This window comes from Acomys russatus, chromosome 7 (assembly GCF_903995435.1).
Source record: "Acomys russatus chromosome 7, mAcoRus1.1, whole genome shotgun sequence".
In the NCBI taxonomy this organism is placed as follows: domain Eukaryota; kingdom Metazoa; phylum Chordata; class Mammalia; order Rodentia; family Muridae; genus Acomys; species Acomys russatus.
In genome coordinates this window covers 2,080,991-2,093,565 of record NC_067143.1, presented here as the reverse complement: position 1 = coordinate 2,093,565, position 12,575 = coordinate 2,080,991, and the positions used below count along the sequence as shown (strand labels likewise).

Below are 12,575 nucleotides of genomic sequence, written 5' to 3'. Positions count from 1 at the left end.
GGGGGAGGGGAGGACAAAGAAACAAGTGGAGAAACCCACCTAATTTGCATATGCGGACCCTGTTGAAGAAAGGCAAACAACAATGATGGGCCATTTCAAATATCAAAGCTCAGGAGCACAGGGAAGAAGTGCTGGAAGTGCTGGAAGTGCTGCCTGCAGGGGTGGAGGGGAACAGGGCATGGGAGGGGGACAGAATGGGGGAGGGGGACAGGATGGGGGAGGGGGACAGGATGGGGGGAGGGGGCAGGGAGAGGGGAGGAGGGCAGGGGCTCTCCAAGCAGATTAGCTGACTTCCAGTATGATGGTCTCTGAGAAGCCAGTTCTTCGGTGGTGAAACAGAAGCTTAACTGGCTTTATCTTGATGTAGTCTTTGTCTCTATGGTGTTGAGGAGGCCCAGTCCTGAGGCAGCCAAGTGATGCTGCCCTTATTCCCAGCACATCACTAATCACTTCTTCACACTGAATATTAAGTGGTTTTCGTTTCTATGATTTTCTTCTTTTTTCTTTTTTTCATTTCTATGATTTTAATGTATTGTAAAATGATGGAAAATTATACCTCTAGTTTTAGGGTGGAGTGGACTCATTCCTGCCCTGCCTTCTGAGAGAGTCCAGGGTATGGGCAACACTCTACCATCCCACATATGGCGTGGGAACCCACACTCCTCTATATTACTTCTCCCATATCCCGCAGCGGTCTCATTTTACTTTTTTGGTTACTGCTGTTAATCCGGATTGTGTACTCACAGCTGAAGATTTGGAGCTAAGAACTTTATGTGAGAAAAAACATACAGTCTCTATCTTTCTGGGTCTGGGTTCCTCCACTCAGTATGATCTTTTCTAGTTCTATCCATTTACCTGCAAAGCACAATAATATTCCATAGTGTATACATACGTCCTTTGAGCATATGACAAAAAGTGGAAGAGCTGTGTCATGTGGCAGGTTTATTTAACTTGAGGATTTATTTATTTATTTGAGGATTTTCCATATTGACATCTAGAGTAGCTTGATTTTTTTTTTCTATTCATGGGGTTTTTATTCCTGATAAAATGTTTTATGTTGTTGCTGGATGTATTCTTCCATCTCTGAGAGAGTTAATGTTTTGCTGTCCTGCCCATGGGTAATTCTTCAATTTTTGTTGTGTGTATTTTGCCTGTAATGTATTACGTGTATGTGCTGTGCTGCTTTGGTGATGTGAATTGTGTAAATTTGTGACTATCTTGAAATATACTTATGTCTCCATCGATTTAAAGAGACTATTTTTCTGGATGAAACAATATGGTTGACAGTGATTTTCTCTCTCAGCTTCAAATGTGGCTCCGTGCTCTCCTGGCTTTGAGATCAGTGAGTGGATTGTGGTAGTAATCTGTTATTTGGAACTTTCTATGTGGTTTGTACTGTTCTTTAATAGCTTACGGTATTAATTTTTTCTTTTTCTTTTTAACCCATTATATGAAAGGGCAGCAACCTGGCTATCCATTGTTCCTGAGAGAGAAATTCAGAGAAGAGAAACAGAAAGAAATGGCTGATTCTCCAGTAAACATGTCCCAGGTCAGTGGTCATGTCTATTTTTTTTTCTAGATGTGTTATACTTTCAGATATTACAAGCCTTTAATTTTCTGCTTCTGATAATTCATTTTAACTTTATTATAAAACATGTTAGAAACAAACAGAAAAACCACACACTGAAATTAACTAGACCCAAAGTCTTTATTACTGACTAAACAGTACACATTAACAGAAGGTCTGGATCCCATTTAGTTTTATATTTTTACTATCAAAAATATTTTTATGATCTTACTCATGACTGACACTTCCCCGGCCCCCCCCCAAAAGTATGTCAGAATTAGAACTAGAAAAGCAGTTATCTTTATATCCTTTGTCATAACTGGAGGTCATTACCTGCATTCAGTTCTACTTCAACCTCCGATATTTAATCTTTCTTATTCTCTTTCCTCCATGTTCTATTGTGCCCACATATATTAATGGCTAGATTCTGCATATGAGGGAAAACATGGTTGTTTCTTTCTCACTTAATCTTATAGATTCTTTTCTTTTCTTTTTCTTTCTTTCTTCCTTCTTCTTCTTTTTCTCCTCCTTCTTCTTCTTTTTCTCCTCCTTCTTCTTCTTCTTCTTCTTGTTGTTGTTGTTGTTGTTGTTGTTGTTGTTGTTGTTCTTCTTCTTCTTCTTCTTCTTCTTCTTCTTCTTCTTCTTCTTCTTCTTCTTCTTCTTCTTTGGTTTGTGGCTTTTCTTTTGTCTTTTTCAAGCTAGAGTTTCTCTGTGTAGTCTTGGCTGTCCTGGATGCCCTGATGCCCTTTGTAGACTAGGCTGGCTTCAAACTCACAGCAATTTGCCTGCCTCTGTCTATTCAGTGCTAGGACTAAACACATGCAGTACCATGCCTGGCCATTTTCTTTTCTTTTTGGTTTTTTGAGACAATATTTCTCAGTGTAGTCTTGGCTGTCCTAAACTCACTTTGTAGACCAGGCTAGCATCAAACTCACAGCGTTCAGCCTGCCTCTGCCTCCCAAGTGCTGGGGTTAAAGGTAGCCATTTTCCTACAAATTATGATTACATTTTTTTAGCTGAATAGTATTCCATTTTATATGTATGAAAAAGTCTTTATCTATTTATCTATTAATAGACAGTTAGGGGGATGGAGAGATGGCTCAGAGGTTAAGAACACTGGCTGTTCTTCCAAACATCCTGAGTTGAATTCCCAGAAACCACATGATGGCTCACAACCATCTCTAATGAGATTCGGTGCCTTCTTCTGGTGTGCAGGCATATATGCAGGCAGAATGCTGTATAAATAATAAATAAATAAATAAAAATAAATCTTTGAAAAAAATAGACAATAGGTTGATTCCAATTCTTTGCTCTGGTTGATAAAGCACAAATAAACATGGGTGTAAATATTTCTAGAGTCGAGTGTGGAGTTCCTCTGGTATATTCCCAGGAGTGAAAGATCAAGGTGTAATGTTGGTTCTATCTTTAATTTTTTAATAATCTTCAATCTGATCTCCATTTGAGTGTATTAATTTATACCCCCCCCACACACACCCCAACATTGAGTAGGGCTTCCTTTCTCTCCACATCCTCTCTGGCATTTGTTGCCAAATTAGTTAATGACAGCCATTCTGATTACAGTGAGACAGGATATCAAAGTATTTTCAAGTTGTGTTTCTCTGATGTCATTTTAGGGATTTTGCAATATTTATTGGCTATTTGTCTTTCTGTCTTTGCAAGGTGTCTATTCAGATCCTTTGACCATTTTTTGATTGGCAGGTTTATTTCCTTGGTATTTAATTTCTGTAATTCTTGGTAAATTCTATATACAAACCCCTATCCAGGGTGTTGCTGATACAGTTTCTCTCCCATTCTTAAGTGTCTGTGTGTTCTGGTGCTTGTTTCCTTTAATGTACAGGAACTTTTTTATTCTCATGTAGTCCCATCCTTTGATAGTTGGGGTTAGTTCCTGGGCTTCCATGTGAGGATGACAGTTACAGACAGGACTGATTCAGTGTCAGTATTTTAGCATGATCTTCACATAAAGCATTTCAAAGCACATGTCCTCATCACAAGTTGTCCTATTGAGACTTATACACTGTGATCCTGTGGGACCTAAACACAGCATTCATAACAGATAGGTAAGTCTGTCCAGAGCTTATATGTGTGTTTTATTTCGTGCATATGCTGTGAGACTATTGTGTCATTTTGTTCTCATAGAGAGAGAACATTCATTATACAGTGTGGCTATGTTAGAGATTATCTTTTTGAGTAATTGTCTTTGCTCATCTACATCCCGTCTTCTTATATCCAGGAAAGCACTCTTCCCAGCAGCAGGGGGTCAAACTGTGCATTTTGTTTCAGGATTTGTTGACTTTTGGGGATGTGGCTGTGGACTTCCCCCAGGAGGAGTGGGAATGCCTGGACTCTGCTCAGAGGGCTCTGTACATTGATGTGATGTTGGAGAATTACAGCAATCTGGTCTCTGTCGGTAAGAAGATTTTGCTTGTAGAATTCCTATCTGTTAAGCTGTGTAAAAACAACATGCGACTACGCAAACTTTGATAGATGAAAAGACCTTTCTCATGATATTTGATTTTTTTCTTTTTTTCTATTTTCCAGTTTAGATGTGTCATACATCTTTCATTTTGTTTCCAAAATATATTTAGAAACTTTATATTATATAATATTTATCACCATATCTTTCAGATCTATGTCTATCATTGTAATTGCATGGTTTTAACTGTAAGAAAAACTCAATATATATAAACAAAATTCTATAAATATGTTGAAGATTCTGAAAGGAAATAACAATTGCAAATTCATTCCTAGATTCCTCTACATTGTGTTCTCTTCATGTGCTGAGCAGAGTCCTGTCCTAGATATCTGTATTCTTTCTAAAAATCTAGCATGGGCTGTGAGATACCTCACAGAACACATGGATTATTGTTCAAGTGTAGATCTGGTCACCTGTCTGGAGTGAATGAGATTGCCCTGGAATGTGGGGAGGAGAGAGCAGCCATGGCCAGGGTGGGCTAGTGAATGAATAGGACAACAGTAAAAGCTTCAAGGGGAGGAGAAAGCAAGAGCTGAAAATGCTATTGCTGTATTCAATTCTACTTGAAAGGATTCCTGATCATTTGCTTCATACAGTGTCCTTGCCCTAGGATGCATCCTGGCTATTTTACCTGTTAGAAAACATTGTCCTTATCACATTGGAATTATGGTGACTGAATACTAGTAAAAAATGAAATTTTACCCGATTATGCTGACATCAGCTTGGAATAATTAAAAAAAATTTTGAGTCTAATGTGAGTCCATGAAGTAGCACTGTTCTGTAATTCACTTCCTTGCATGTATGACTTCATGTTACATTCATCATTTTCCTCCTAGTGGAGAATACAGAGATACCCTTCCAAAAATTCCTCTCAAAAATGAGTGTACAGAGTAGACTTGAGAGTAAGCCTATAAGGAAAGTTAAGAAACACAGCGGTGTGTGAAGCTCAGACTAAGAAGGAAAGAAATAAGCAATAGTGGCCCATTACAGCCCTGCCTCAAATGAGCAAGAGTCTAGACTCTATATTCTTGATCCTAGGATATCTGGCCAAATACTTACTTTGTTACTCTTAGTTTTGAAGAATCTAGTGTGGTATTTTTAGAAAAAAACCACTTTGATACTTTTAAGTAAGCCTTTATATTAAGAGGGATTTGCATCTTCTGAACTATACTCATCATTGCTGTACATTAATGAGTACCAACACTGTGAATGTGGGAGCATATTAAACTAATCAACAATTTCCTAAGAGAGTCATGAATTCTAAATATAATCAGTCAGTGAGCCTATCCCAAGGCTAAATACTGATTCCTCAACTATTTGATCCATCTTGAGCCATTAGACATTTTCTGTAAGGGTGCGATATCTATTGCGAATCCTAGACCCTTGAAGGCTGTCAGGCTGCTTTAATGACATACATAAAATTACAGTAAAGAACATGTCTAAGTAGTTGCTGACTGACTTATTTTAAGAGGGATCTCATGGAGACAGTCATTTATCAAATCCTTAATCTTTCAGGAATTCTTATTAATCTGTCTTGTACTCATTTTCAGAGAACTATTGTATATGTGATACTGTCCATCAACATGTGAAGACTGAAAGGGAGCCTTGCCACTGTCATAAGCTCGGGAAAATGCTTCGTGAACCCTCCAACTGTACACCTTATAAAGGAAGTGAAAGTACAGAAAACTCTAATAACTACAGATGCAGTAATCACAAGAATGCCACTATTGATTCTTCAAACCCAGATAGACATAAAAGCATGCACACTGGGGAAGAACCTTGCACATCTAAAGACTGTGAGAACTCTTTAAATTTGTATTCCAACATTACTCAAGATCAGAGACTCTGCACTGAAGAGAAAGAGCACAGACAGGAAGAATGTGATGACCATTTCAGCTCTGCATACAGTCTCATGCAACAAACAATCTACCTTGAAGAAAAACCACACAAGTGTGGGAAATGTGGAAAATGTTTCAGTACTTCCTCAAGGCTCATTAAACATCAAAGAATTCATACTGGAAAGAAACCTTATAAGTGCAACATTTGTGGTAAATCTTATAACCAGTGTGCAAATCTGAAAATACATCAAAGATTTCATACCGGGGAGAAACCTTACAAATGCAAAGAATGTGGAAAGTCATTTCGTCAGTCCTCAGTACTTAAAAGCCATCAGAAAACGCACACTGGAGAGAAGCCTTACAAATGTAAGGAATGTGACAAATCCTTTGCCCACTATTCCAGTTTCAGGACACACCAAAAAATCCATACCAATGAGGAACATTGTAGTTGTCCAGAATGTGGCAGGAACTTTCATCAGCTTTCACACTTTAGAAAACATTACAGACTCCATACTGGAGAGAAGCCTTACAAATGCAATGAGTGTGACAGATCCTTTACCCACTATTCATCATTAAAATGGCACCAGAAAACTCATTCTCCAGAGACATATTACAAATGCAAAGAATGTGGTAAGTCCTTTATTGAATTGTCACACCTTAAAAGACATTACAGAATCCATACTGGTGAAAAGCCTTACAAATGTGAGATATGTGACAAAGCCTTTACTGTGAATTCAACTCTTAAAACACACCAGAAAATTCATACTGGAGAGAAACCTTACAAATGTAAGGAATGTGACAAATGTTTTTCTCATAACTCACATCTTAGAAGACATCAGATTGTTCATACAGGAGAGAGTCCGTACAGATGTAAGGAATGTGATAAATCTTTTCCTGAGTGCTCAGCTCTTAGAGAACATGAGAAAATTCATTCTGGAGAGAAAACATACAAATGTGGAGAATGTGACAAATCCTTTACCCAACGTTCATATCTTAGAAGTCATCATCAGAGAGTTCACACTGGAGAGAGACCTTATGTATGTGAGGAATGTGGCAAATCTTTTACTACTTGCTCAACTCTGAGAAAACATCAGAAAATTCATACTGGAGAGAAACCTTACAAATGTATGGATTGTGACAAATCCTTTATCCATAACTCACATCTTAGAACACATCAGAGAGTTCATAGTGGAGAGAGACCTTACACTTGTAAGGAATGTGACAAATCTTTTACTAGGTGCTCCTACCTTAGAGCACATCAGAAAACTCATACTGGAGAGAAACCTTACAAATGCAAAAACTGTGACATGTCTTTTCTCCGGATTTCTAGTCTTAAGATACACCAGAAAATCCATACTGGAGAGAAACCTTACAAATGCAAAGACTGTGATGTATCATTTAACCAGATTTCAAATCTCAAAAGACATCAGAAACTTCATACTGGAGAGAAACCTTACAAATGCATAAAGTGTGGCAAATCCTTTACTCATAATTCAAATCTTAGGACACATCAGAGAGTTCATACTGGAGAGAAACCTTACAGATGTCTGGAATGTGACAAATGTTTCACCAGGTGCTCCTATCTTAGAGCACATCAGAAAATTCATACTGGAGAGAAACCTTACAAATGTATGGAATGTGAGAAGTCCTTTATCCACCTGTCAAATCTTAGAAGACATCAGAGAGTTCATACTGGAGAGAAACATACTGTTGTAAATAATGTGACATAGCATTTATCTGGTATTCTATCTGTTTACAAATCCCAACAGTATGCATAATAGAAACATAAAGAGAAGAGACTTGTGAAAATTTTAGTAGAGTTTTTAAAATAAAATTTTGCAAATGTAATTATGTGAAAAGCTTTCTTTTCCCTCCCACCTTCCCCTCCCTATCTTCCACCCCCATCTCTCTATCTCTCTCTTCCTGTCTCAGAGAGAGAGAGAGAGGAGAGAGAGAGAGAGAGAGAGAGAGAGAGAGAGAGAGAGAGAGAGAGAGAGAGAGAGAGAGAGAGAATGTGTGTGTGAGGTAGGAGATGCTTTCTTGCTTGTATCCATGTGTACCGCTTGCATGCCTGGTGCCTGTGCAGGCCGGATGGGGTATCAGATCCCCTGAAGCTAGGCTTAAAGACAGTTGTGTGTGTTGGGATTAAAACACCAATCATCTGTAAGAGCAAATAGTGATTTTATCCACTAAGCCATCTCTTTAGGCCCTGGAGAAAGCTATAATAAAAACATTTATCTTGTTCAACACCCAAAAATTCATAATTCCACTCAAGATGCTGCAGATCTTTAATCACAGCACTCAGGAGGCAAAGATAATATCTCTGTGAATCCCAGGCCATCCTCATATACATAATGAGTTCCAGGACAGCCAGAATGACATATACCCTGTTTCAATAATAATAATAATAATAATAAGGACAAAATGTAATAAAATTCAAAATATGACAATGACCTCTAATTGTGCTGTCCATTACAAAGTTAATACTTTTGAAAAACCATATAAGTGTGTATCATGTATAGTCTCCATACCTTGCTGTTTAATGGAAATACCACTCACTAAATGCTTAGTGATGCTAAGTAATGAAATTGCTGACATTAAAAAAAAAATCATAAGCTGGGAGTGGTGGCACATGTCTTTAGTCCCAGCACTTGGGAGGCAGAGGCAGGCAGAGCTCTGCATTTGCAGCCAGCCTGGTCTACATCTTGAGTTCCAGAACAGCCAAGGCTACATGGAGAAACCTTGTCTTGAATCAGCAGCCGGTTCAGTCATGGTATTATTGAGCCTCTGAACCTCTGTTCCCCATGGGAGAAGTTCAGGGTGCTAGAGGTCTGTGACTCCCAAACCCCCGGGAAGTGTAGCCATGATAGAGAGGAGAGGTTTCTTCTGAACCTTCCTTATTGTTCAGTCTGAGAAGTCTCCAAGACTGTGTTTTGGGTAGAAGCCCTTTTCACTCACCTGATTTACTGAGCTGTGCCACTGCTGTAGGCTGCCACACAGAACCTTTGTTCCCCGGGGGGTCTGTGCTGTCTCTCATCAGAGGAGCACAGGCTGTGAGGGGGGAGCCTGGTGTTCCTGGTTTGTTCCCTTCAGTCCATTTCTCAGCCTCTCTTCCTCTGTCCTCTAGACACGGTAGATACTGTGCGCCGCCATCTTGTCCTTCCAGAAAGCCTGTCTTAAAAACAACAACAACAACAACAACAACAACAAATCATCATGAGAGAAAATACACACATACACACAATACTTTAATATAAAGACTCATCTTTCATACTAGACTCAAACTTTACAAGTAGCAAGAATGTAAGAAAATGTAAAGAAATGAATAAGCTGTGTGTGACATCACAGACATGCTCACAGTTTAGAAATCCCCAAGGGTGCTGGGATTAAAGGCACTGATTGCATATGGCTTTAATCCCAGCACTCTGGAGACACAAGTAGGTGGATCTCATGAGTTCAAAGTCAGCCTGGTCAAGAAAAATTTTTGAGGACATGTAGAAACTAATTTTGAACTACTGAAGAAAAATTGGGAAGTATTTGCATCATACTATTAAAATTAAATGATATAGCTACCTTTAACTGTCAGCCCACTGTTAAAGTTATTTTTATAAAACTGTGTTTCTCAGTTTCTCTTCACTTGACTACCACACAAATAATTGAGACTCCACTATATTGTTTTAATGATCTTCACAGCACAATAACTCAGTAGTAATTAGTCTATTTTTAACCCTGTAAACTAATCTGTCTTCCTTCCAGGTTGCATCTAAGTGATACTTGCACTTTGTAGCTCTTTTGCTCCAGCTCCTCTCTCCTGATGTTTCCTGGACTTCTCCAGTGTCAGAATCCCCTACTTCCTTCTCTCCCACCTCCTTCCCTGGATGGCAGGACGACCATCCCTATTCTTTCACCTGCTCAGCCATTGGCTGTAAGCTGCTTTATTGGCATACCAGTGGACAATTGGGAGCAGTGTTTACACAACATGGAGACTGGAGATTCTCAGAACAAGGATTTCAACCAGATACAGGGGGTACAGAAACCAACATTTGAATTACACAATAACCTACACTCTACCCTCATGGAGGTAAAGGTGAATCTGAGACATCCCTCAACCACGATGAAATCATGATGCCCCAATGCTACCCAGTTGCTTGTTCTTAGTACTTTCTCAACAGTTATGGGGCTCTGCATCACCTACCTCCTGCTGCAACAGGAGGCCTCTTTCATCAAGCTAGAGGGTAGCAAACTGATATTTATCAACATTAATATTTACATGACAGATTAACAACATGATCATTGACAAAACATCAGTAGGTTCTGACCTTGTACCTATACTTCCCAAGCCTTGTTTTATTTTGGCCATGGCATGAATTCCTCTCTATGAGGAAGACCTCAAGTCCAATTAAGAGAGGGCTTGGTTTGAACATCTCATTTGAGTTGACCTTTCAGCACCTCCTCTCTTCGCTATTACTCAACTTCTGCTCCATGTATTCCTACTCTCGAATTTCATATCCTCTATATTCTTCTATTGATCCTCTATTCCTGCATCTTCCCTTTACTGGTCCGTTGCTAGCTTCCTATCTTCTATATACAGTCTTACTTAAACAAAATACAAATTTTGAAGCTTATGACCAACATATGAGAGGAAAAATACAATGTTTGACTGTTGAGGACTAGTGTTCTGCCTCAAACATATGCAATCAGTAAGGACTGCTGACACTGTCAGACAAGATGAGCTGCACAGACGATCACAAAGTTCTTGAAATTTACATTCATCCCTGCTAACTTCCATGTTACATGTGGGGACCTGGGGAATTTGCATTCCCATATAACTTTTGGATATTATCATTAATATTAACAGCAATATTAAGAGCAAGGACATCTTGGCGGTTGGGAGCCAAGGAATATCACAAAGTTACAACTGGCAACAAAGGTCATACAAGAGATTTCCTGGGGAGAGCCAGAGAATGGTGGTTGACCCTAAGAAGGAAGAGGGGCAGCAGAGGGTTGAGTGGAGGGTGGATTTTTTTTAATAACATTTTTAGAGCCTGTCCAGTCACCTAATGGAAAAGTACACCAGGGCAGGGGTTATTACTTAGTGATTAAAGCTGGAACATTATTGGCTATCAACACCAAGTCAGGGAGAGCCAAAAATGTCAGGGCACGCCTTGGGCAGGGTGGTTTTTCACTGGCCTGTTACCCTACAGGAATGCCTGCAGATTGAACTGAATCCAAATATATATATATGTGTATATATATATATATATGTATATATATATATATATATATATATATATATTGCCTGTTCCACAGATACGGTTTCAAAATTTAGCATTTAAAAGTAAACTTTTAATCTACTATTAATTTTCCATTTGAGACACAGCATTCTGAAAACTGTTTTAGAATCCCAGAACTCTTGGAAGTAGCAATAGGTGGATCTCAGTGAGTTCGAGGGCAGCCTGATCTACATAGTGGGTTCCAGCAAAGCCAGTGCTAAGTGGCGACACCTAGTTGGGAATGAGGGAGGCAGGAGGTAGAAGGGGAGAGAGAGAGAGAGAGAGAGAGAGAGAGAGAGAGAGAGAGAGAGAGAGAGAGAGAGATAGGGAGAGAGCATTATAAACCAGGGGATGGTGGCATACATCTTTAATCCTAGCACTAGGTAGGCATCGGCAGGTGAATCTTTGAGTTCAATGCCAGCCTGATCTACAGCGTGAATTTCGGGACAGCCAGAACTACATTGAGAAAACCTGTTTTGAAAAAGAACAACAACATCAACAAAATCCTGAAAAACAAAAATAAATAAATGAATAAAATACAAAAGAAGAAAGCTTTATACTCTAGGACAATATTAGAAAGCATTTTCTGAATAACTATGAACACTCATCTATATCAGAAAAAAAGTCTGCAATAGTCTTTTGTCTCCTTGGTTCAAGAAAAGCACTCTGCCCATGGACACGTGACCAAACTGTAGTTTTGATTCTTGTGTTTTCTTTGAGACCTGAACTCACTATGTTGCTCTGTCTGCCCCAGAACTCACCATGTAGATCAGTCTGGACTAGAACATACAGAGTTCCACTACTTCTTTCTCTCCCTAGGATTAAAGGTGCACACCAAAACCAGCCATGCAGATTGTTGAAAATCGCTGGTGTGATTGTGGACTTCACTGAGGAGGGGGCAATGCCTGGGTCCTGCTGAGGGGACTTTGGACAGATCTGGATGGTGCAGAATTATATCAATGCTGTTTCTACAAGTGAGAATAGTTTGCTTGCAGTCTTTCTTGCTCCTTGGCCTTTGTTGTTGTTGTTGTTGTTTTGTTTTGTTTTGTTTTTTAATTACTGTACTCTTCAAGCGTGTGAGTTTTGTGTGAATGAGTCTAACTTCTCACAAAGTAAAGTGAAATCCTCAAGGAACAAAGGAAAATTTCATGAAATCGTCTTTCGTTGTGTGTGTCACTTTGGGAGTGTAAGGCTTCCATCATTTTTAGTCCATGATAATTCAGAATCTCAATAGCTGTTCTCATGCCTATCATTCAGTTTCATTGTTGGCCTTGAGTTTTGACTGAGCTGTGATTAGACGTGGCCTTCCAGTTATGCTAATGAAAATAAATTTTAAATATTCTCAGTACTCTGACACTGCATGGCTGCTGGGTAAACATTGTAGAATCCTCCCTTTATCT

The 12,575-nt window shown here is 39.1% G+C and overlaps 2 protein-coding genes across 2 annotated transcripts in view; both read left to right on the top strand.

The window, feature by feature from the left end:
* Positions 1-7,782, top strand: part of LOC127191345 (zinc finger protein 54-like) — a 213,296-nt gene extending 205,514 nt beyond the window's left edge. Inside the window, exon 3 of the mRNA XM_051148409.1 lies at positions 5,615-7,782. Within this exon, the coding sequence (XP_051004366.1) occupies positions 5,615-7,632 (2,018 nt within the window). The 3' untranslated portion in view covers positions 7,633-7,782. The remainder of the gene's footprint in view (positions 1-5,614) is intronic.
* Positions 1-12,575, top strand: part of LOC127191346 (zinc finger protein 54-like) — a 46,847-nt gene that overhangs the window by 13,630 nt on the left and 20,642 nt on the right. The window lies entirely within an intron of this gene.